This window comes from Mauremys reevesii, linkage group 19 (assembly GCF_016161935.1).
Source record: "Mauremys reevesii isolate NIE-2019 linkage group 19, ASM1616193v1, whole genome shotgun sequence".
NCBI classification, from domain to species: domain Eukaryota; kingdom Metazoa; phylum Chordata; order Testudines; family Geoemydidae; genus Mauremys; species Mauremys reevesii.
The window spans coordinates 22,020,540-22,042,753 of record NC_052641.1 but is presented as its reverse complement, the minus strand read 5'-3'; the positions used below and the strand labels follow the sequence as shown (position 1 = coordinate 22,042,753).

At 41.4% G+C, this 22,214-nt stretch overlaps 1 protein-coding gene across 6 annotated transcripts in view; it reads left to right on the top strand.

The window, feature by feature from the left end:
• Positions 1-22,214, top strand: part of TTLL11 (tubulin tyrosine ligase like 11) — a 123,692-nt gene that overhangs the window by 28,531 nt on the left and 72,947 nt on the right. For 4 of the 6 annotated variants that reach the window (XM_039506095.1, XM_039506096.1, XM_039506098.1 and 1 more), the window contains exons 4-6: positions 3,028-3,603; positions 5,637-5,732; positions 6,256-6,374. In XM_039506095.1, coding sequence (XP_039362029.1) covers positions 3,028-3,603; positions 5,637-5,732; positions 6,256-6,374 — 791 coding nt within the window. The remainder of the gene's footprint in view (positions 1-3,027; positions 3,604-5,636; positions 5,733-6,255; positions 6,375-22,214) is intronic. The other 2 variants (XM_039506094.1, XM_039506092.1) reach the window with 1 other exon arrangement.

Here is a 22,214-nt window from a genome sequence, read left to right as displayed (position 1 = left end):
CAACCAAAGTTAAAAGCCTGCTGATACTGATGTGTGGAAATTACAGAGGACCAGGCAAAAACTCCAAATCTATATGACTTCAAACTTTGGGGGCATTTGGGTCCAGAGCTGAACTTTGTAACTCCCATTAGCTGTCATTACTGCTGTTCTACACTTGTGTGTAAATGGAAGCTTTCTGCTGCATAAGTGACCTGCTCTTTCTACCAGCTTCATTCATGCTTTTGAGCTTTATAGGTCACCTCTGGAGTTTGGTAGGGGTTTTGGGTCTCTGACAAGACCTCCAATACTCCACAGCTACTGGTAGCAGAGAGGGGGTATCACAGGGTGACTGGACTTTTTAAAGGGAATGGGGCCTTAGCCCACTTGTGACAAGATCAGCTCACCTCCTTGGGTAGCTAATAATAAATGAAGAGGCCAGGGCTGAGAATATAAGGGAGGAAGAGACAGACTCCCTGGAGCGGTCCCTGGCGAAAGGCTCCACTTGAGCTCCTAATACTCCAGCTAGGAGGGCTGGGAGTGGCAGTGTGCCAGAAGCCTGGGGAACTCTGCAGCTAACTGAAGAGTAGGAGCTGTAGGTGAGTGCTGCAAGGAATAAAGGGACAGTTTGAACTGAATCCAGTGCAGGGAAGCAGGACTGGGGGCTCCTGTATCAAGGAGAGAGAACTATTGGACCTGTGGAACCAGTGGCCAGCTGGATAAAGCTGGCATGAAGAATTAATGTGTGTCTGAGGTAATTACATTGATCCCTCTCCAGGAGGGGAATGTTGTGGAATGCTGTGGACTGGGTGAGTTATTGGGAAGTCTCATGAGAGAGGGAAACTCAGGCAGAGTGCTGTAGAGCCACGGCAGCCATGAGGGGGCTTTTGGGAGATGGCTGACCATGTTACATAGGGATTTGGTGTTAATCATGCCCTATATTCACCCCCAAGGATCTAGGATACAGACTGTATTACAGAGCTAAAATTTCCCTGGCATGATGGCTTGCATTACGCATCATGGAGGCCTAGGTATCAGTCAGACAGGTGTCAGAAGTAATCAAGACTCATGTTACATGCCTACTCTGTACTGTAAGTAGAAAGGACATTGCTACACTGGGAGGAATCTGCAAAGGGGCCTCCTGTCTACTAGCAGTGCTCTTATGCCATGTCTACATAGGGTTCCTCTGGAAGTCAATGTGCATAAATTAAAGCATGTTAACCCCATGTGGATGGTCTCATTCAGGAGCAAAGTGGCCTTCATTTGCTGTAACTTTTAATCCTCCTTGGATGAGAGCATCCACATGGGGAGTGGGAGTGTCAGTGGCAGGGCAGTTAATGCACTTTATGTGCATTCTCATGTTACACCTTGATTCAGCTTAATTTTCCAGAGTGTCCTCATGTAGACATGGCCTTAGTAAGCACTACAAAGTCAATTTTCTTTTATCAACAGAGACATCTTTTGTAGGAAGGTGCTGTGAGCAGTGGTACCAAAATGAACTATTTTCCTGCCCTTCCCCCTCTACTTCTGAGACTAGCTGCTTTCCATATGTATGCACATTAGGGGGTGATATAGGGTAGAATGGAGTATTTCTTACCCAGTAATTTCTCTTCTAGTAAGGGCATCTCCCTCCACCCACCCCAGTCCAACCCACACTGGTTATCAAGTCAATAGCCAATATGCATTTCTGCAAACAAAATGTACTGGAATATACATTATCACCCAGTAACAATAAAAAACACTTGACTCAATTCTTGAGAAATCCACAGTATGAAAATGCAAATTAAAATGATTTATCTAGGCACATAAGTGTTAGTTGTTTTACAGATAACTTTATTTAGTGTGGTGGTTTCCCTAAACAGGTTTTTCACATTTAAATCTTTGTTTAATGTTTTTGTTTCAAATAACTAATTGTCGTCCACTAGGGGGCAATACACTTCATGCAAAACTAATATAATAGAGGCGAACTAACACAGGCAAATTGAAAATCTCAGAAGTGTGCTAAGTTGGAAAGGATACAAAGCTAGGCATGTCATGCATTTCAAATTCAACCAAAGGTTTAGCTACAATATTAAATACCATCAAACTCTCTGGCCTAACTTTCCTCACTTTCTTATTTCATACTGTGTGTCTAGACAGATTGTAATCCACTAGGAACAGATTTCCCTAATGTGACGTAAAACCACTTCTAGAAGTTGCTGTGATCATGGTAGACAACATTTTTTGCTCTTTTTGATCAGAAAATTAGTAGTTGAGCTCAAGGCCTGAATATACCAATGGTGTAATTTACAGGAAATATTCAGTTACAAACTGAAGAGCAGTGGCCACTAGAGGCATGTATAGAGTATGCTATTCAATGGGAGAAATATTTTTGTTGTGGTACTTTGTATTGTTAGTATGCCCTAGCTTCTCTAACACAACCTATCTCTTTGGTGAAAACCACTCATTGATGGAAAATGAACATTTCTCATTTCTTGACAGATCTGGTTCCAGCAAAGTTGTGCTTGCCACACATCTAATGGGGTGTGTATGTCTGGAGGGGTGCTGATTTCAAGGCTCAAGAGTTTGTGTGCAGTAATTCCATGGATTTGCCATACAACAGACAAGATTTAGTCCTGCTGGACTGGGGGAGGAAGGGAGGATATGGCTGAAAGGCACTGAAAGGCTCTGGAAGCGGGGAAAAGCTCCAGGAGCTCCTTGATGATGGTCTTTTCCCCACTGCCTTCTCCCTGCTGGAGCCTTTCCTCACCATAGCGAAAGGCTCCAGCAGCTGGAGCCGGTCACTGTGGTTGTATCTACATGTGTAGTGGCTGTGCTTTACACACCTCCATAAGTGTAGACAGAGCCTTACTGGGAAGATGCAAGCACCACTGTGTATTTTCCACTCTTACTTGCATGATGTTTACTTCTGCAATGCTGTGTCTTTTACTTGTACATGGAATTTCCTTTCACATGTTGTCGTAGCATTAAAGCTTTTCCTTCAGAAATAAGCAAGGTGTTTTCCCTGTATTCATGTCCTCCTTTGATCTAATAATCCTTCTTTCCTTCTAGGTTCGCATGATGAAAGAGAGTGATCCACCCTGGAAGCCCACTTTCATTGTGAAACCTGATGGCGGGTGTCAAGGGGATGGAATCTACCTCATTAAAGACCCCAGCGACATTAGACTGGCAGGAAATCTACAGAGCCGGCCAGCTGTAGTCCAGGAATATATCAGCAAACCGCTGCTGATTGACAAACTGAAATTTGATATTCGTCTATATGTCTTACTGAAATCTTTAGAACCATTAGAGATTTATATAGCCAAAGATGGACTCTCTAGATTTTGTACAGAGCCGTATCAAGAACCCACCCTGAAAAACTTGCACCAGGTTTTTATGCACTTAACCAACTATTCACTGAATATTCATAGTGGGAACTTCATCCATTCTGACAATGTAAACACTGGCAGCAAAAGGACTTTTTCAAGCGTTCTTTACAGACTGTCTTCCAAAGGGGTTGACATCAAGAAACTGTGGTCAGATATAATTTCATTGGTGATTAAGACTGTTATTGCACTGACTCCAGAGCTGAAAGTTTATTACCAATCTGATATACCAGCTGGAAAGCCTGGGCCAACTTGCTTCCAGGTAGGTCAGGAATTTTTATGTAAGGGGTGCAGTCCCATGATATATAACCTCATCATTGCTATAGCCCTTCCTGTAACAATATTGGAGTGAAGTTTTTTAATGCATATATTAAGCTTGTATGTTTAATTCACTTCTCAAAAAGTTTTCTCTTTTTTTTTTTTGTTGATCGCTAGTGGGGTTAGTAGTTGAAAACTGGGCAATGTCCTGTGCAAGTTTACAATTTATATTCTCTTCACCACATTTTTTGGCTTGCAGACCCTCATCAGTGTCACTGAAGCCACGTTACCACCACCCTTTAACACATCCTCATAGTTTCTGTGGGTTTTCAGTCACATTCAGACACTCCCCTTTGAAGCTTCCAGATGGCAATGTTGAAAACTCCAAATCATTATAATCATAGATGCTCAGATAGTGATGAGTGTAGTATAAATAGAGTGATGAAGGTAGCCACTGGCAGTACATAAGGGAAATGCTGAGCACTTAGCACATTTCCAAATCCCCCTATCGTCCCTCTCATTCCCTTTTACCTCTACCTTCCAAACGTTGGCATCTGGATGGCCATCTGTATTCTCCACATAAAAGACCAGTTCAGATTATTGCCACTTTGATAAGTTAGGTGGTCTGTCACATTGTGGTTTCTAACTGGCCCAGTCAGTTTAAATGGTTTATATGTACTATGAACCAACTCACTAAACCAGGAAAAATCTCCTCCATCCGTGTGGTATTTTTGCTGGAGGTTTTTTGTAAGAGAAGACAGGAAGAAAGATGAGTCATGAAATGTCCAGCATCACAAATGACCTTTGCAGAACTGTAATTCAGGCAGGTCTCACCAGAAAACCGTGACAGGCTATAATTATATTAACAAACTCTATTATTAAAGTGGAGATGACCACTGAAGCAGCAATTTACCAATTAGTGTCCAATTCCACAATAAAATGCTCTACTGATAACTACACTTCCAACATTTTTTATTTCCCTCCCCACAACAAAGAGCCTCTAAGTAGGGGCAAATCTGTATTCTGGCCACACACAACTACTAGATGAATCCACAGTAAATTGGTTTCCACTGCAGGAGAGAGGTGGGTTTTTGCCTACCTTAATGGTCTCTATAGTGTGCTAGAAGCCTCAGGAAGGGAGAGTCCATGCTGCAGTGCACTGTACAAACCACCAGATCGGCTGAGGAAAAAACCTATCCTGGTAAAAGAGGTTTTGTGAAATCAGACTTCATTTTTTTGTGAGGAATGGCAGGTTGAGTGTAGAGCTAAGATACTGGAATGAATTGGAGAAATTGGAGGCAAGGATGGTCACTTTTCTTTAATCAAGATCTGCAAAAATCTCACAATTGCATTAACTGGCTGAAGGCAAGTAGGTAGTGTCTTCAGCAGGACTTCGCAAAGGCTGAGCAGACACTGTGTTTGGTATGCTACAGAAAAAACTCAGAGGGCTCAGCAAGGAAAGATGACCACACCAAGGAAATTCTGGTAGAACTCAAGGCCCCATTGCACTAAATGCCATACAAACACATAGGAAGAGACAGTCCCAAAGAGTTTACAGTCTAAACAGACAAGGCAGATAAAGTGCAGGAGAAAGGAAATATTAGCTTTGTTGTATAGGTGGGGAAGCGAGACATGAAGAACTTAAGTGATTTGCCTAAAGCCATCCAGGATGGCTGTGGCAGAACTAAGAACTTAACCCAGATCTCCTGAATCCCACCCAAAGGCTTTAACTATTCCCCTTCTTATTACAGCATGATGGCATAGCAGCCTGCTCATGAAGGAAGAGGTCTAAAAGATGATTATTAAAATGTTTTGTGGGAATGGAATTTTGCATGTCTCTACTCTGGGGAAGTGCTTCCCCAACGATGGGGGGAAAACAAAGAATTTAGATAATCATGTTGAGCTCTCCAGTTCCATGGGTAGGTTGGGAGAGACGTTCCTTTAGTTAAGTGGATAACTTGTCTATGTAATGATATGTGCAATTCTCTAAAAGAAATCGCAGCAAGTTAAAGTAATGTTATGTTGCGTTATGCACAGATTTTAGGATTTGACATTCTCCTAATGAAAAATTTGAAGCCTGTGTTACTTGAAGTAAATGCAAACCCCAGCATGAGAATAGAACATGAGCAAGAGGTAAGACCTTCCAGTCTGACATGATATTAGAATGTAATTGTTTGGGGGTTGGTTTTTTGGTCTTTTTGCATTTTTGAAAGATGGAAGCTGTCGGCTAATATGAAACCTGTAAGGCTTTTTGTAATATTTGGCTTTGCAATCATTGCTAACCTGATACTCTTGAAACATGACTTATTGGAATTGTGAAAGCTCTCCATCATCTTTGTTAGAAATACTCTTATTCAACATCCTGGCAGTTGAGTTAATTATATTTGGGTGAATATTAACCGTTTTTCACGTTTGTGTATATAAATGGTAACATTGATGGCGATGATCTTTTTTTCAATGTATTTAGGTGACTTGACTAAAATTTCCATAGTATCATTTTGTGTATGTCAACAGGTAATTTTTATTCTTTACTGAAGTGTTCTATGCTCTGTCATTGTATATTTATGACCTAAGGGATAAGAATAAGACTTGAGCAGCTACGTAATAAATAAGCAGCAGTTCTACACTGAACAATTGTATCCTTTACAAATTAAAGCTTTCTCCAGGAGTGTTTGAAAATGTCCCAAGCCCCGTTGATGAAGAAATAAAAGTAGCTGTCATCAGAGATACCCTTCGTCTAATGGACCCGTACAAAAAGAAGAAAAAAGATAATCAGTAAGTTTATTGACTTAACTTCTGTTTGTCAGCAGTGCCCACCAATAATCCTAAAAGTAATCCTCAAAAGCATTTAGGTTTTAAAACCTTGCTTTCAGAATTGTTCATGCTTTTCTAAAGAACTACAGTGTGATCCAGTGAGATCAGCTCTAACTACCAGTGCATAACTCCTTATTGCATACTCATCCGAATAGTTTTTGAGCACTTTTATTCTAATAACTGTATCCAACATTAGTGCCAATGATCTAGTAATCCATGCTTACTGCCGTTATAAGTTTTTTGGTTCTCAAGCATCATTTTTGACTCACAAAGTCAGGAAATGCAGATTTGTATATTAATTTGTTTTGAAAGTCCCACAATGCTCTGAGAAATGACTTGCCCCCAATGACTTACGGTGAGGGATAGCTCAGTGGTTTGAGCATTGGCTTGCTAAACCCAGGGTTGTGAGTTCAATCCTTGAGGGGGCCACTAAGGGATCTAGGGCAAAATCAGTACTTGGTCCTGCTAGTGAAGGCAGGGGGCTGGACTTAATGACCTTTCAAGGTCCCTTCCAGTTCTAGGAGATAGGATATCTCCATTTATTTATTTATTTATCTGAACTGAAATAAGTAGAAATTGCATGTAAAAATCGTTTCCTTGTTCTGTGACAATAAACATAATCATTCTAAAGCACAAATAGTCAGTAATTAGTAATAGTTACTATTTTAAAGTTGGAGCTGATCTGGGAATGGGACTTGCACTGGAGGAACAGTAATACAGCCTGCACAGAAGTGCCAGTGGTAGGACAAGATTAAGAAGAGAAAGCAGAAATGCTCTGTTTTAATGAAACACCTTGTTTTAAAGCAATCTCTTGCAGCCAAGAAAGGGGGAAATGGTGTTTCACTCAGGAGCCTTTGCCTGTGAGTCTGTGTCTGCTCTAAAATGTCTGCCTTTCTCCTCTTGTCACTTAGCAGTAAGCTTAAATTGGTTATTCGTATTCTATGATGAGTTCAAGGACAATTTTGCTGTCCTTGTATTGAAAGAAAGAGCAGGAAAAGTAGAATTGTGTATATGTTGGGTTTTTTTATATACAGTTGGAAAATTTTATCTTCTGCTTGCCTAAGGAGCATGCAATCAAGGCATGATTTTTGACAAAATCAGCTATTTTTTTTCAAATGCAGTGTGTTTACATGTATTTGTTGCAGTAGCCAGTATACATGCTGACTGATTACCTAGCAATCGTTCTCTGATCTTAACTATATTTAATTTTAACCCTTAGTAAGATTACTTTAACACTGAGAGCTGCAAAACGAATCTTATTCTCTATTCCTGTAATTAAGCTATGTCTCCTTTATATTTATTCAGCCATTATCCCATGCATTCATTAATTGTATTTAAGTATGGGATGCAAGGTGCAGCATATGGTAACAAATAAGGAAGTATGTGCTTGGAATGCTTACCCATTGAGTATCTTTATGGCACGTTTTCACTGCAAAATAATTTATAATAGGATTATCCTGTGATGAGAAAAACCACTGTCTCATCACAGCATGAATTCATCAGTAACATAGCTTTTCTCAAGATAATCTGGTTACAGATGATCTTGTTACTGGGTATCTTGGTATTATCAGCACAAGACTGTCTTGTTCAGTGCTTCTCAGGGAGGTTTTTCCCATGTCTGAGCTGCGTTCTTAGTATGTGTTATATTTTCATCTTGATGGATAGCAATTCAGGTGCGACAGCTCCCCTTGCATCAAGGTACAATTTATCCCTCCTCTTTGTAAATACCGTCTTGTACTGACGATGGCCTGCCCCTGTCAGAGTGTCTTCCAGGAGGATTCACTCAAGAGTTGACTCTCACTGAAAATGTGCAACAAGGGTTAATTTTGTTTAAAGTCTACAAAAGCTTTTGGAGTCGTGGGCTAGTATGTCCGAAAAAAAATCAGTTGCCTAGTGGGGAATGAGTAGTCAATTAAAGGTGGAACAGAATTGTACTCAAAACCTTCAGGGGACTTTAAGGTGGTTGATTGGATGTAGATTCTGGTGGGAGATGTGGGCCATAGTGCAAACTTCACTATGTGCAAAGGTTCAAGGGCCTGATTCTATTACCATGTCCCAGTTTTATACTAGTGTAACGACATTGGGCTGGTGCAGAACTTTAGCGTGATAGGGCTCAAGCACCAACTACCTCTGGGTTGTTTTCTTAGAAAATGTTTTATAGCATTTTCATTTTGTGCATTTCTTCTTTCAACCCATTTCAGTTGGATTTCAGTGAGTGTTAAAATGTGCCTCTGTTTCCCCTTTCCCCACACATTCCTTCTTTGTAAGGATCCCATTTAAAGATTATAGCTAAATAACCAGCTAAAGACACAGAGGACTAAGCAAAATATTATATGTATCCATTGTAATATTATTGCTATTCCAGTTCTTATTGGCTGCATGGTTATAACTGAATCAGGCCCATTAAGACCAGAAAAATAACATAAAGAAGTCATGTTCTGAAAACCAGCCATGCATCAAACATTCTCCACTTTATTTTTAGTGATAAGTTGTTAATGGACATTGATTTAAATAAAATTTGGCAGTGTATGTAACACTCAGTTTGAACATATGGGAAAAAATTTAGAAAGAAACGGCAAGCTGTAAATGAATGGCATCTTAGACAGGTGACTATTCTGCTTTGGGGATGGATTTGATTTCCCTCTAATTATTTCCTAGATTAAAATAAATGAAGCATCAAAATGAAAGTGAGTTTTAGAAATCATCCAAAAAACACTTCATTATCAGGCAAAATTAATAGGTCATATATATTCTGTAGTAAAATTTTTTCTTTAGTTTTTACTCTTTATGGAGCTTTGATTTTTTTCCCCTATGAAGTGATATATTACATTGAATGTGCGAGTTAAGCAAAATCAAAGCAGTGCATTTATTATGCTGTACATCTGATTTTCTCCAGCAACATTTAGAGCCTTCAGATCCACTAAGAGCCAATAATTATTTTGGCAATGCCAATAAGAAGTAATTGAAAATTTACAGCGATACAGACCAGCTCAATGAGGACCACTAAATGCATCTGTGGACTATGTATTTGCTACATGTACTAAATTTGGCATTTGCTTAGCATTATAGCCCTCTACAGTGTTGCCCTGACCCTGCGGATACTTATGCATCTGCCTAATTTTTATGTCTCAAAGTAGCCCCATTGATTTCAATGGGACCGCTCGTACTTACAATTAAGTATATACATAAGTGTTTGTTTGCATGATCGGGCGCTCCATAGCATACTGAATAATAGAGAAATAGAGTTCTTTTCATGTAGTATTGAGAGAGGTCCTTTGCTGCCCAATGATGTGAGGTACACAGGGGCAAAACAGAGTGGAAGGGAAAAGTAGAACCAACATGGCATTCTCCCTTCCTTCCCCCCAAGCCCATGGACGCCCCTTCATTCATACGAAAACCACGTTGATGGGCTGAGTATTTTTGAGGTATGTCCTGAGCTGGAAAGGAGGCATGAGATTCCCACTGTCTGCAGTATGTTCCTGTCTACCACTGGCATATAATCTTGTACAAGTTAATGCTCTTCTTTGCTGCATTAACTTCCTCCTTGTGTCTGTATTCTTTGGTAAGGGCCAGTTGCCTGCAGAGGAACCAATCATAGCAAAATTTCCTGAGAGAGATCTGTTTGGGCGAGAGAGGCCTACTAGTCTGAGGGTGCAGAATCTACAAGGTTGGAACTTCCTATCTCCTTTGAATCCCCAATCTCTTTAGGTTTGGGACTCTGTGCCTCTTGCCTGGAGACAACATCTCTCCGTATCCCACAGAGGAGAATTCAGAGCCAACTCCATGAGGTTTATCTGGGAAGTTTCCTTCAACATACCCTATAACTCTAGCCAGTATATGCAGTTTTTTTGCTCAGTAGTTTACAAACAAGAGACTAGGATAGCTCTTACAAGAGCTAAAGCAAAAGGCAGCTAACCAAACACGTTTTCATTGCTTGTTTCCTTTTTGCTCTCCTCATTTTAAAAAAGGGTCCAACTGAAAAAAATGCATTGTTAAAAGCTACAGGAAAATCCTCTTTTTAGACATTATCAAATCAATTCCCATGAGCCAAAATTTAGGTTTTCTTCTTGCATAGCTTTCATCTCCAGGACTAATTCTCCTTTCTTTAGGCATTCTTAATTCAGAACTGGAGGTTCACTCACAATCAGTAAAAGGAAATAAATAAAACATTAATGAAGCCACTATCCAGTGAGTTTAATTTTGTGCTGTAGTATTTTTTTCATAGATATTAAGGCTTAAAAGGACCATTATGATCATCTAGTCTGATTTGCTGCAGAACATCAGCCATAGAATCTTACCCAGTAATTTTGGCATCAAGCCCAATAACTTGGAGCCAAGTTTGTTCCTTGGAGAGCCTGTATTTGGAACTCTCGACAAATCTGTTGAATAACATTATTGAAAACTTGGAATGAATAGCCAATAAATGCACTGTCCTCCGAATTTCTGATTTGAACCTTTATGCACTTCCGATTTCAGAACTACATTATAACTAATGTGAACTACATTATATAGTGTTTTTTCCAGGTTTCATTTATTAACCAGCAACTGTAGTTATTTTGTTCCCAAACTTAAGGTATGCTGAAAACTTTCATCTCAGCACCATTAATAGTCAGTATTCTACCATCAGATCATGTGTGTATTTTCTTATCAAGATGAATGAGGCATTGATTGTAAAATAAAGAGACACATGTCCTTCTTGGTGGTCATGGTTAGCTTATAGAGGCATCATCTAGACCGATAGCCTTGTGATGTAGTATTAGTCTTTTATATCTTGTGTTGTAAAACACATCCTGCCATATTACAATGTTTCCTACAGATAAATTTGCTCTGAGTTTGCTCTTTGTGGTTCACATGCATTTCATAACTTTTTGAGGTGGAGTGTGTGATTTTGATCTAAAGGAAATTTTGCACAATTAAATGGATGGTGTAATGATGCTAAGCAATACTGAAATAAATCAACTTTGCTCATGTAAACAGCAGTTTAATTAAGATAATCACTGAAGCAAATTATTGTTCAGATTGTGCCTCCAATTGAAATTCTGTTTCAAAAGGTTTCACAAAACTTTTTCTTTTTTGGTACCTAATTTTAAGCATTTGTAGTAGCAATAATAAAGGCTTTAAATTAAAATGGTTAATAGCCATTTCTTAACTGTAATCAATTTATTCCTCTTCAGAAAAGCTTTGGATTTAAGGACGAGAGTGTATTCCTTAGCATACTTAAACTTAAGTGTGGATAGTACACTCTGCATATTCACAATTGGCTGTTAGATGCAGATAGTTTGACTGGTGTTTAATTGGTAGCCATGTATATAATTTAGAGTGTGTATGCTCTAAATATCTTTTGAAAATCATTCATATTATCTTAATTTCTTCCTTCCAGCACTGATGATTTGCTTCCCTGTTGTGCTGAAAGGAAATATTTGAGTCTTGGCTTATTAATGCTAATTAGCCCGGAGAAAATAACGGAATTGTTTTTCAGAAAATAGTTGCAGTTATAGTAACCCATTGTTATAGTTATTGTTTAAATCTTGGTGCTTATTATGGGTCCCATTATGATTATTTGGATTTACATGTTTATCTTGGAATAAGGTGAATGTTTCCTACGTGGCTCAAGAGATATACTAAACATTCTGTACTTCTGACATAGAAAACATGCAAAATGTAATGGGACATGGGTATTTAGCAGTGCATTTTCACAAATATTTCATATTTATTATTATTAAAGATATCAGTTGGTCATGGAATAATACCTGCTTCTCACCTAATAAAAAAGATGGAGGTGCAAATCCACAAATAATATACACCTTTTATTCTGCACTGAAGTCGCCAATGATGAGAACAGAAAAGAATCATTTTACAAACCAAGTGGAATTTAATCTGTGGCTTTTACAAAAATGATCAGTTCATCATGTTTGCAAAAACAAGTGTTCATTAACTGGTGTGATCTTACTGTTGTACTGTTCATCTGTATTGCTTCTTAAGTGTTCATTGTCAGAACAGACAACTCCAGGGCTTTTCAGTTTTGAGTTCAGCCTTGAAATTTATTTGTCTTATTTTGTTTGACTACTTTCTTGCAAGATACCTGGTGCTATATGCTCAGTTCCCACTCTCTGGCTATGTGGCTCTAGTAAGTGACAGATGAGATTAACTATTCTTCTGCTCAGGAAGTTCCACAAATTTTTACAAGATCAGTGTGCAAGCATTAGTTGATACCACACTGTTCTGAGAGACCAACTCTAATTCCAGTTTGTATCAGGGGGTTATTTTAACTGTGTAGCTAGGAAGGAAACTTCAGTTAAGTACTTGCAGAGACTCTCTTGCACAGAAGAATAAGAAAACTAATAATTGGTTTTCTTTTTTTCCAGTGGAAAGGTCACATATCTGCCTCACTCTGGCAACTTCTGCTGATATGGGGCAAAAATAGTGGGCTGTGGGTTGGGGAGAACATGATATTCTGCAGTGATGAGTATGAAAGAATGCAATATTCTTGGTCTATAAAATCATGACTGGTGTGGAGAAAGTAAATAAGGAAGTGTTGTTATTTACTCCTTCTCATAACACAAGAACTAGGGGTCATCAAATGAAATTAATAGCAGCCGGTTTAAAACAAACAAAAGGAAGTATTTTTTCACACAACGCGCAGTCAACCTGTGGAACTCCTTGCCAGAGGATGTTGTGAAGGCCAAGACCATAACAGTGTTCAAAAAAAGAACTAGATAAATTCATGGAGAATTGGTCCATCAATGGCTATTAGCCAGGATGAGCAGGGATGATGTCCCTAGCCTCTGTTTGCCAGAAGCTGGGATTGGGTGACAGGGGATGGATCACTTGACAATTACCTGTTCTGTTCATTCCCTCTGGGGGACCTGGCATTGGCCACTGTTGGCAGACAGGATAGTGGGCTAGGCGGACCTTTGGTCTGACCCAGTATGGCCGTTCCTATGTTCTTGCTCCCATTCTCTGCCAGTGATTGGCAGGTCTAATTCTGCTAGCTGAGCTGTAAGCCATTATAAGAGAGCTGTGAACCTTCCTACTACTTGGTCCCGTTTCTTACTATTGCTGCTAATACCTAGATGCTGAGAATCAGATAGGCCTCTGGTATTTGTATTTCCATTTTAAAAAATGCAAAATCACCTAGACTGCTGCATTTGGTTTATTTTCCAGATGCTTTTTAGTCAGTATCATAATCTTCCCTTCCCCAGTGCTCCCAAGTCCTGTTTAAAGAGAATACAGAAATATGGAATGTGTAATGGTGTCTCTAAATATTTATGAAAATAAAATCAATCATTCTTGCCATTGATTACTGATTTATCTCATTGTACATATTTCTGAGATATGATTATAACAGGATGGCCACCACCCGATGCCACCTCCTGGCCAGGGATACCCTGCTTCCTTTTTCTCCTCCTTCTGGGATCCTTAAACAAAACTCCCCACAGTTTTGATTATTCAATCACAGCCATTCTTGGGGTCTGGTTTCTTTATTAACACAAATTTCCAAAAAGCAACCACAGAGCCGAACCTTCCACTCAGCCTTAAGCCAGGCACAGCCTCTCCTCCCTGAGGCACTGTCCCTTCCGGCTGCCTGAACAGCTGGAGAAGATGCCAGGTTGGGCCCGCCTGCTTTGCCTTCTTCCAAAGAAGAAAAATAACGTTCAGCTGGGTCTTCTTACCCAACCCCAGTTCCCTTCTTCAAGGAGTCTTGCAGGAGACCCTCTCTCCCTGCAGCTCCACTCTGCCATTCCCCTTCTAGCCCTGCTATCACTGAACTCCCTCTCCTCTGACCCTTTATAGCCCAGCTGCAGGTCCATCCCTTTAATTGGCTCAGCTGGGAGCACCAGCTCTGGCACAGAGGAGCTGGACCTGTTTCAGTCATGGGGCCTGTGACAAGGGTATTGTGACCTGGGTGGGTTTAATAGATCAGAGTCTCGGTGCATAAATGTGTGGAGAAGGTGATGATAGAATACTGGTTTTACAGCTCTCACTGATGAGAAACTCTGTGACCTTATTTGTTCTGTAATTCAGTTGCAAATTTGTTTATTTTAGTATCTTCTAGAACCATTAGTGTCTGCTTATGCAGGTAACTGTATGTTTGTCTGCAGTGATTTTATCTTTCCAATTGCCAGTGTATTCCTTTCCGTTTATTTTATTTTGGAGTCTGTTTGATGCTCACAAAAATTAAGACATAACACTGCCTGGAGGCATGGTGTTGTGTGGGGGGGTAGGATCTTAAACTTTCCCAGTCAACACCACTGCTAGTGCATCTGAACTGGCAGGTTTTTCTCTCCTGTTATTCCAGTGCACGCAAAGCCTGACCTACTGCAGTTTCTGTGATTCCAGTCAGAGTTCTCCCCCAACTCTGAGTGCCTTGAATCCTGACATGCAGCACTTCCTCTTCTAGTCCTAGACTTCTCCAGTGCAGAGGGAGTTGGATTATGCTGTGATTTTGTGATGTTCATAAAAGAGGACTAAGCAGAGACTCACAGCCCATTCTCATTTATTCCTAATTTAAGCTACAGCCTTCATAGGTGAAATGCTTGTACACTTACTCATCTCACTGCCAAACTCACTTCATTTTTCATTTTTAAAGATTCATTTAAACATGTTGGCTTTTGTCACCAAAGGATGCATTTTGTCCATTCCAATGAATGCTGCTGCATTTCTCTAGTCGTTTCTGTAGCTTCTTCAGAGGACAATCCACCAGTCAGGAAGGAAAGTGGAAACTGAATTAATTAAAAACCTGTGCTGTTATCACAGCAACCAACTTTCTAAAATGTAACTGTTTTTACATTACACAACTGGAAGCTGTCACAAATCTCTGTACAGACATCACAAGATGCACACTCAATAAATTAATTTATGGGGAGAAGTCATTAGTGGGCCTCCAGCATGCACAAACAAATGCGCTGCTGTCAAGCTATAAGAACAGCTGTACTTGTCTGAGACGGTGTAACCTTAGACAAGTGCACATTACTAAGTTATTTTCTCACAGAGAGGCCATGAACCAAGTGCACAAGTCTGATGTTCATAGCCTGGTTCTCTCAGGCCACATCTGGCTTTAACTTTACATGTGAGCTCTAGAACCCCCGTCTGCTCCTTTTATCTGCAACCTCCAGTTTTTCATTTGTGCTCTTGACATGTTCTTCTGTCCTCACCCTCTAGCAGACCACATCTTCTAGAACAGGAGTCGGCAACCTTTCAGAAGTGGTGTGCTGAGTCTTCATTTAGTCCCTCTAATTTAAGGTTTCGCGTGCCGGTAATACATTTTAACGTTTTTAGAAGGTCTCTCTCTATAAGTCTATAAACTATTGTTGTATGTAAAGTAAACAAGTTTTTAAAAATGTTGAAGAAGCTTCATTTAAAATTAAATTTTAAATGCAGATCTTATCAGTTTAGTGCAGTGGTTCTTAACCTGGGGTGCATGCACCCCCTGGGGCAGGGCCGGTGCAAGGATATTTTGTGCCCTAGGCAAAACTTCTACCTTGCACCGCCCCCCTTGCACATCGGTTCATTGAGGGGCAAATCCCAACGAGCCTTTATAGACCCCAGGGGTCAGCCATGCCCAGGGGCTGTTCCCCAGACCAGATTCCCACCTTCCCGCCCCCTGAACTCCCCAGGAGGGTGCACAGCCCCCCCCGTGAGCCCTCCCCACCCCACCCAGGTGGCCCCTGCCTCGAGTCCACTCACTGGCTTTGCCGGGCTTGGGATGTTGCAGCAGTTCTGCAGGGAGGAGCCGCCTTCCGGAGGCACTGGAGAGCCAGAGTGTCCCACTTGCGGCAGCTGCAAGCCCCAGCCATGGAGGAGCTGGCACGGTGCAGGGGGGCAGCAGCCCTGCAAAGGCGGTGGCACCGCTGCGCCCCTCCTGCCCAGGCTGCGGCCCTGTGCCCCCCCGGGCGCTCCTGCAGCCTGCAGTGGATGTATTCAGGTGCCAGCCCCCATGCACCCCCTGGTTCGTTCCCCCCTCGCCTAGGGTTACCATATTTCAACAATCGAAACAGAGGGGAGAGCCCTGCTCTAGCCCTGCCCCCATCCACTGCCTTCCACTTTCCACCTCAATTGCTCCGGTCAGAACCCCTAACCTCCCCCCGCTCCTTGTCCCCTGACTGCCCCAACCCTTATCCACACCCCTGCCCCCAGACAGACCCCCAGAACTCCCGACTCATCCAGTCATCCCCCTGCTCCCTGACTGCCCCCCGGGACTCCCCTTACCATGCCCAGGCCGGTCAGACACTGGCTCCATGTGGAGGCAAAACTCTACGTGGAGCGCTGAGGTAGCGGGTGGGGGGGAGCTGCGGGAGGGGCAACGGTGGCTCACACTCCCGAGAGCTGCAGAACCCGAGCACGCTGAGGGGGGAGCTGGGGACTCCTGCAGTGGTTGCATGTGGGTGGCGGTCCGCATGCGCCCCCCGACTCCCCCCTTGCTGCGCTCAGGCTCTGCAGCTCCCGGGAGTGCGAGCCGCCACCGCCCTTCCTGCAGCAGGCTCAGGGCCCCGTGCCCCAGCGGCTCTCACTCCCGGGAGCTGCAGAACCCGAGCACACTGAGGGGGGAGCCGGGGGGATGTGCCTGCTTGGGCTGCAGCCTGGTGCCCCCCACCCCGGGACTCCTGCAGTCGTTGCATGCGGGCAGCGGTCCCCATGCGCCCCCCGGCTCTCGCCACGCTCGGGCTCTGTGGCTCCTGGGAGTGTGAGCCGCCGCTGCCCTTTCCGCAGCAGGCTCAGGGCCCAGTGCCCCAGCGGCTCACACTCCTGGGAGCCGCAGAACCGGAGCGTGGTGAGGGGGGAGCCAGGGAGCGTGCCTGCCGCCGGTCTGGGATCTCGGCCCCACTCAGCCTCCTGCCGGCCTGGGGTTCCATTCACTCAGCCGGCTGCGTGCTGAACAGGGCCAGCAGCTAGGACCTCGGTTGGCAGCCGCGTGCCAGGCAAAATCGGCTCGCGTACCAAAGGTTGCCGACCTCTGTTCTAGAACCATTACAATAGTAGCTAGTGAATCAGTCTACAACAGGACTGATGTAGCAGAATCTTATCTAGACCAAAATCTGTGGCACAGATCTGGTTTGTGGTTTTGTATACTTGGCTTGCAGGGTCACTCAGTCAAACCCACTACTTAAAGGCATCCTCTCTATTACTGCATACAGCACTGTTTGTTGAAGGTTGAACTCATCTACTACAGGTTTCATAAAGCCAACAAGCTACTCTTTACTGCTGCCTGAGCTGTTTTTTTTAACCCCTGTTAATAATTAGTTTTTCTCCCTTCAAGGAATACTCCACCTCATCTCCAAAGAAAATAACCCTGCCGGTATAGATGGATTTTACAGTTAGGGAGCTGGCCAGGATATGAAAATCATGCTGTGAACACAATGGAATGAAATAAGAGAGAGAAAATTAGCAGTCACTGTATACAGCTGAGATCATTTAAAACTAACCCCCCCTTGAGCATGTAGTGTGATACCATGGTGTGCCAGTACCTCCTGTTAGACCCTAGTGTTATGCTGGAATTAAAAATAGAGGTAATACAAATTTAATGTTTTGGATCAATGTTAAATAGGGAAGTAAAGGCATAAATTAAAAAACAATGGGCCTGACTCACCAGAGCGTTATTTCATTTCTGTGCTGGTGTGATTCCATTAGAACTGGAGCAACACAGTGGTGAATTAACCTGGTGTTCAAAAAGTAGAAGTCCTGATGTTAGGATCCATCTTATGGGAGCTTATTATGCTAATTGTCAAATCTTTAAATATTCAGTATGATTTAAGGGGGAGGTTTAAGACTTCCTGATATGTTTATAAGAGTTCTCAAAATTAAACTCTAGGTTAGCTTATATCTATATCATAGTTTGATTTATCTTTAATTATAATATTCGAACATCAGTTTTTGACAGATAAAGTAATGGCATTAATTCTGGTGTGTTGCTGAGTTAAAGAAATGAAAATTGTAAAAGGTGTATTATTTTGCTACTATTAATTGGCTTATTTACAATGTAGCATGATACAAAATTAAACCAATGTTGGTACATTTTTTTTTCAGTTTTTTTGCTTCTTCATTAACTGGAGAAAGGGCTGAGTTTGCATGCTGTACACAAAAAAAGCTTTTCTGGCATAAATTGTACATTTTGGGCCCATTATCAGAGACATATTGTTTCAAGCAAGTTACCGGTCTGCACCCAGCTTAATGAAGGAAGCGCTATACAGTAGTTGCATTGACCTAACAAGAGATTTGGATTGATTGTCTGAAGTTACATTCTGAGCAGCTGTGCCTTTTGATGTCCTAGATTTGCACTAGCTTCCAATAGTTCAGTGGATGAGACCTCATCACTGAAGGTAACAGAAATAATCCCTACACCAGTTACGTTATACCCTGTCCTGGCTTGTTGCTGCATTAGACAAACACTGCTGAAGTACAACTGTGTTTTAGATCAAAAAAGACCTTGCTTCCATATGCTGTATTCTGACTCCCTCCACCCTCAGATTCAGTCCATCTCAGTTTAGTTTTCCATGTTGCTCTTTCTCAAACAGACTCATCTCTTCAGCTAATACTTAGTGTAAGTGCCTTGTTATAAAATTCTGTACTACTCTGTGAGTTGATGGCCACTGAATACTGTGCTGCTCGATACCCAGTCTGCTTCACTACAACAAACCATTGAATTTTCATCCTTTGTTTCTTCTGCATCCATGAAGGTCAGGAGTTATAGAACTATAAAGGAGCGTGCTCTTTCACATTCCACTACATGTAAGTTTCCTCAAGGGTAGTTTTGTAGCTCATCAAGACAATTCCTGATAAGTGCATTGCTTCAGGTCCTTGAGCAAGCCTTGCTTTGCACTGTGCTCGCCTCTGCAGCCATACATACTTAGCTGCTACTTCCTTTTTCTTATTGTTACTATCCATTTACTACATTATCATTCATTCTTCTGTTCTTCTTTTACCACTCATAAAATTTTGGCATTTTTGTTGCTGATATTAGATTTCCCTTTTCTACTTTCAGAACTTATATTCTTAGCTATGGTACTGGAAGCAATTAAAGAGTCGTCATGTCTATATTCTGTTTAGAACCTTTAGCACATTGGTTTTCAACCAGGAGTCCAAGGCCCCCTGAGGGGACTCAAGCAAGTTTCAGGGGGTCCACCAAGCAGGACCAGTGTTAGACTTGCTGGGGCCCAGGGCAGAAAATCTGAAGTCCAACTGCAAGGGGCTGAAGCATGGGCCCTAAGCCCCGCCACTTGGGGCTGAAGAAGAAGCCTGAGCAACGTAGCTTCATGATGCCCCCTGTGGCATAGGTCCCTGGGCAATTGCCCTGCTTGCTACCCCTTAACGCTGGCCATGGCTTTTATATGCATCACTCCATGCATCTGAAGAAGTGGATTTTTCACCCACGAAAGCTTATGCCCAAATAAATCTGTTAGTCTTTAAGGTGCCACCAGCCTCCTCGTTGTTTTTTTACAGCAATCTTTGTTCTCTTGTACGTCTTTATAAATCTAGTCAAGTTTCTAGCTACTCAAGTGCTTCTCAAGGAATTTCTACCCTCCAGTTCTCTATTCCAAGCCATATTTCTGCTTTGAACTGGACAAAGCACATCCACATTGCTCTTTTGACATTGGACTCTCTAAGCCCTTTAATTTTAACGTCTTACTGTTTTCCTACATGCATCTAAATGTGACCCAGTTTTCTGTTCAGGAGCTCTCTGGCATACACTTTCTTGGGTACACTGAGCAGACCCTTTCTCCTCCCTACATGGTTTGTTTTTTTCCTTCATCTGTCAATCTGCCAACTTCAGTATCATTCTTTCTCTGTTTCCTTTAGCCATTCAGTCAGCTTCTGAGTTGGCCATATGGAGAGGAACATTCACAAGTGACTCTTTGTCTCAAGTGTCTTGAAGCAAATCGGCGAAATCTGTTACCTTGTCTTTCTGTACTGTACAGAAACTAGGGTGATGGGTAAGTTAAAAATTATATCAATTAATGTCTGAGCAGTACAAGCCTGAATTACTGTGTTTAAAAGTGTGTGAAGCAAATCTAGTAGATGCCTGGGTGCCATCTTTCTCCAGTATTGCTTCTGCATTCTTATTCCTCCTTCAGTCTCAAGAGTTTTTTGTCTGGGCTTCCATTGATTAATTACAGACTTAAAATAGTTCCCTTATAATGAACGTCTCCAAGTTTAAGAATTTGTGAAATGGAGGAGGAGCAGATGATGCTGGTGGTGGGCATGGTGGTGGGGGTTGTTTTACAATAGCTTAGAAAGCCACTTGATGGGAAAAGGCTACTACAACAAGTACTGCAGTCTTCAATTAAAAAGTACAGCAAATAATTTGTACATGCCCTGGAACCAAATGTAATGTGAAGAAGAAGAGATCTGCTAATAGAGATATGGATTGTTTTATTTATTAAAGGAATTTAGCTCACATTTAATCTGTCATGTTTAATGGACAAAAATTTACAGTTCAGCTAGATACATCTGGACAGTAATAGATTTAAGTCTTCAGAAATAAATAAAATTATATCCCTGCCATTGATATATTCAATAATCCACATAAATACTTTCCTCTATCAAACCATCATTGATGATAATTTTAAAAGAGGAAGAGTGGTTTTGTGACTAAGACATTGGACTGGACTCAGGAGATGCAAGTTAAATTTCCATCTCTGTCACAGGCTTCCTGTGTGATGTTGGACAAATCATTTAATTTCTCTATGCCTCAGTTCTACATTTATGTGGTGGGGATAATAATGTTTTCCACCCTTTCTCTTGTCTGGTTAGATTTTCAGGGTAGGGATTGCCTCTCACTTTCTATATACTGTGCCTAGCAGAATGGGGCCCAGTCTCAGTTTAGGTGCTACTATAATTAGAAAGTAATTAATAATTATTGCTAACCTTGCAGTGTTAGTAATTTTGCAGTAAAACTTAAAATTTTTCAAAAAGGAAAGTATAAGGTGAGACTAGGCATTCTTCTGTTGTTCTCAACGATATCTACTAACTCTTCCCAGGCATATTTTTATTTTGCCATCTTAGCAGTAGTTACTGATTATTTGCACCTTATATCCACTCCTTTTGTGCTCTATAGTTACAGCACACTGTTCTGTAATCATTACATTTTTTCACAACACCTTAAATCGATACCTTAAGCACCATTTTGAGCACATTTTCATCTTGACATTACAATAAAACACAGGGTTTCTCCTCAAAGTTATCCACACAAAGCGCAGTGAGGTTGTTTTCACAATTTCATTCTCATTTTGACTGTTCTTTATTTAGGAAGTCAGAGGTCTAATGAAATGTCACTCAGATTCACACAAATGTTGCACTAAATTGCGGCAAGCTCGACAACAGATTTATTTAGGATTATGACTGTCTGTCTTAATTCTCACCACTGCATAAGACTTCTGCTATGCATGATCCACTTTTTTTAAGGTTTTCTGTGTACATGCATTAATATGCAATGTTCTGAACATTTATTTCTGATTTTTAAAGTCACCACATTAACTCCTGCCTCTAGACAGAGAGTGAATTCAGTTTTATTTTGAATCTCTGAAATGACCCCACATTGAGGGACAGCTGGAAGCGCTTCAAACATACCACACAAGTAAGACAATGACAGGCCCAATTCATTTAAAAAATTTTAATGGACAAGAATTGATGAGAGTTGCAGAATTTTAAAAGGTTTCGTTTTCAGCACTGTGCAATTAATTGGCCCAAAAATGTACCATACGTTTGCAGTAATTGGTATGCTGCAGTGCCCCTAGTTCTAGTGCTAACCTCAGTCTGTTTTTATATTATCAGATTGGGAAGGGAGACCTGTTTGTCCAATTAAAG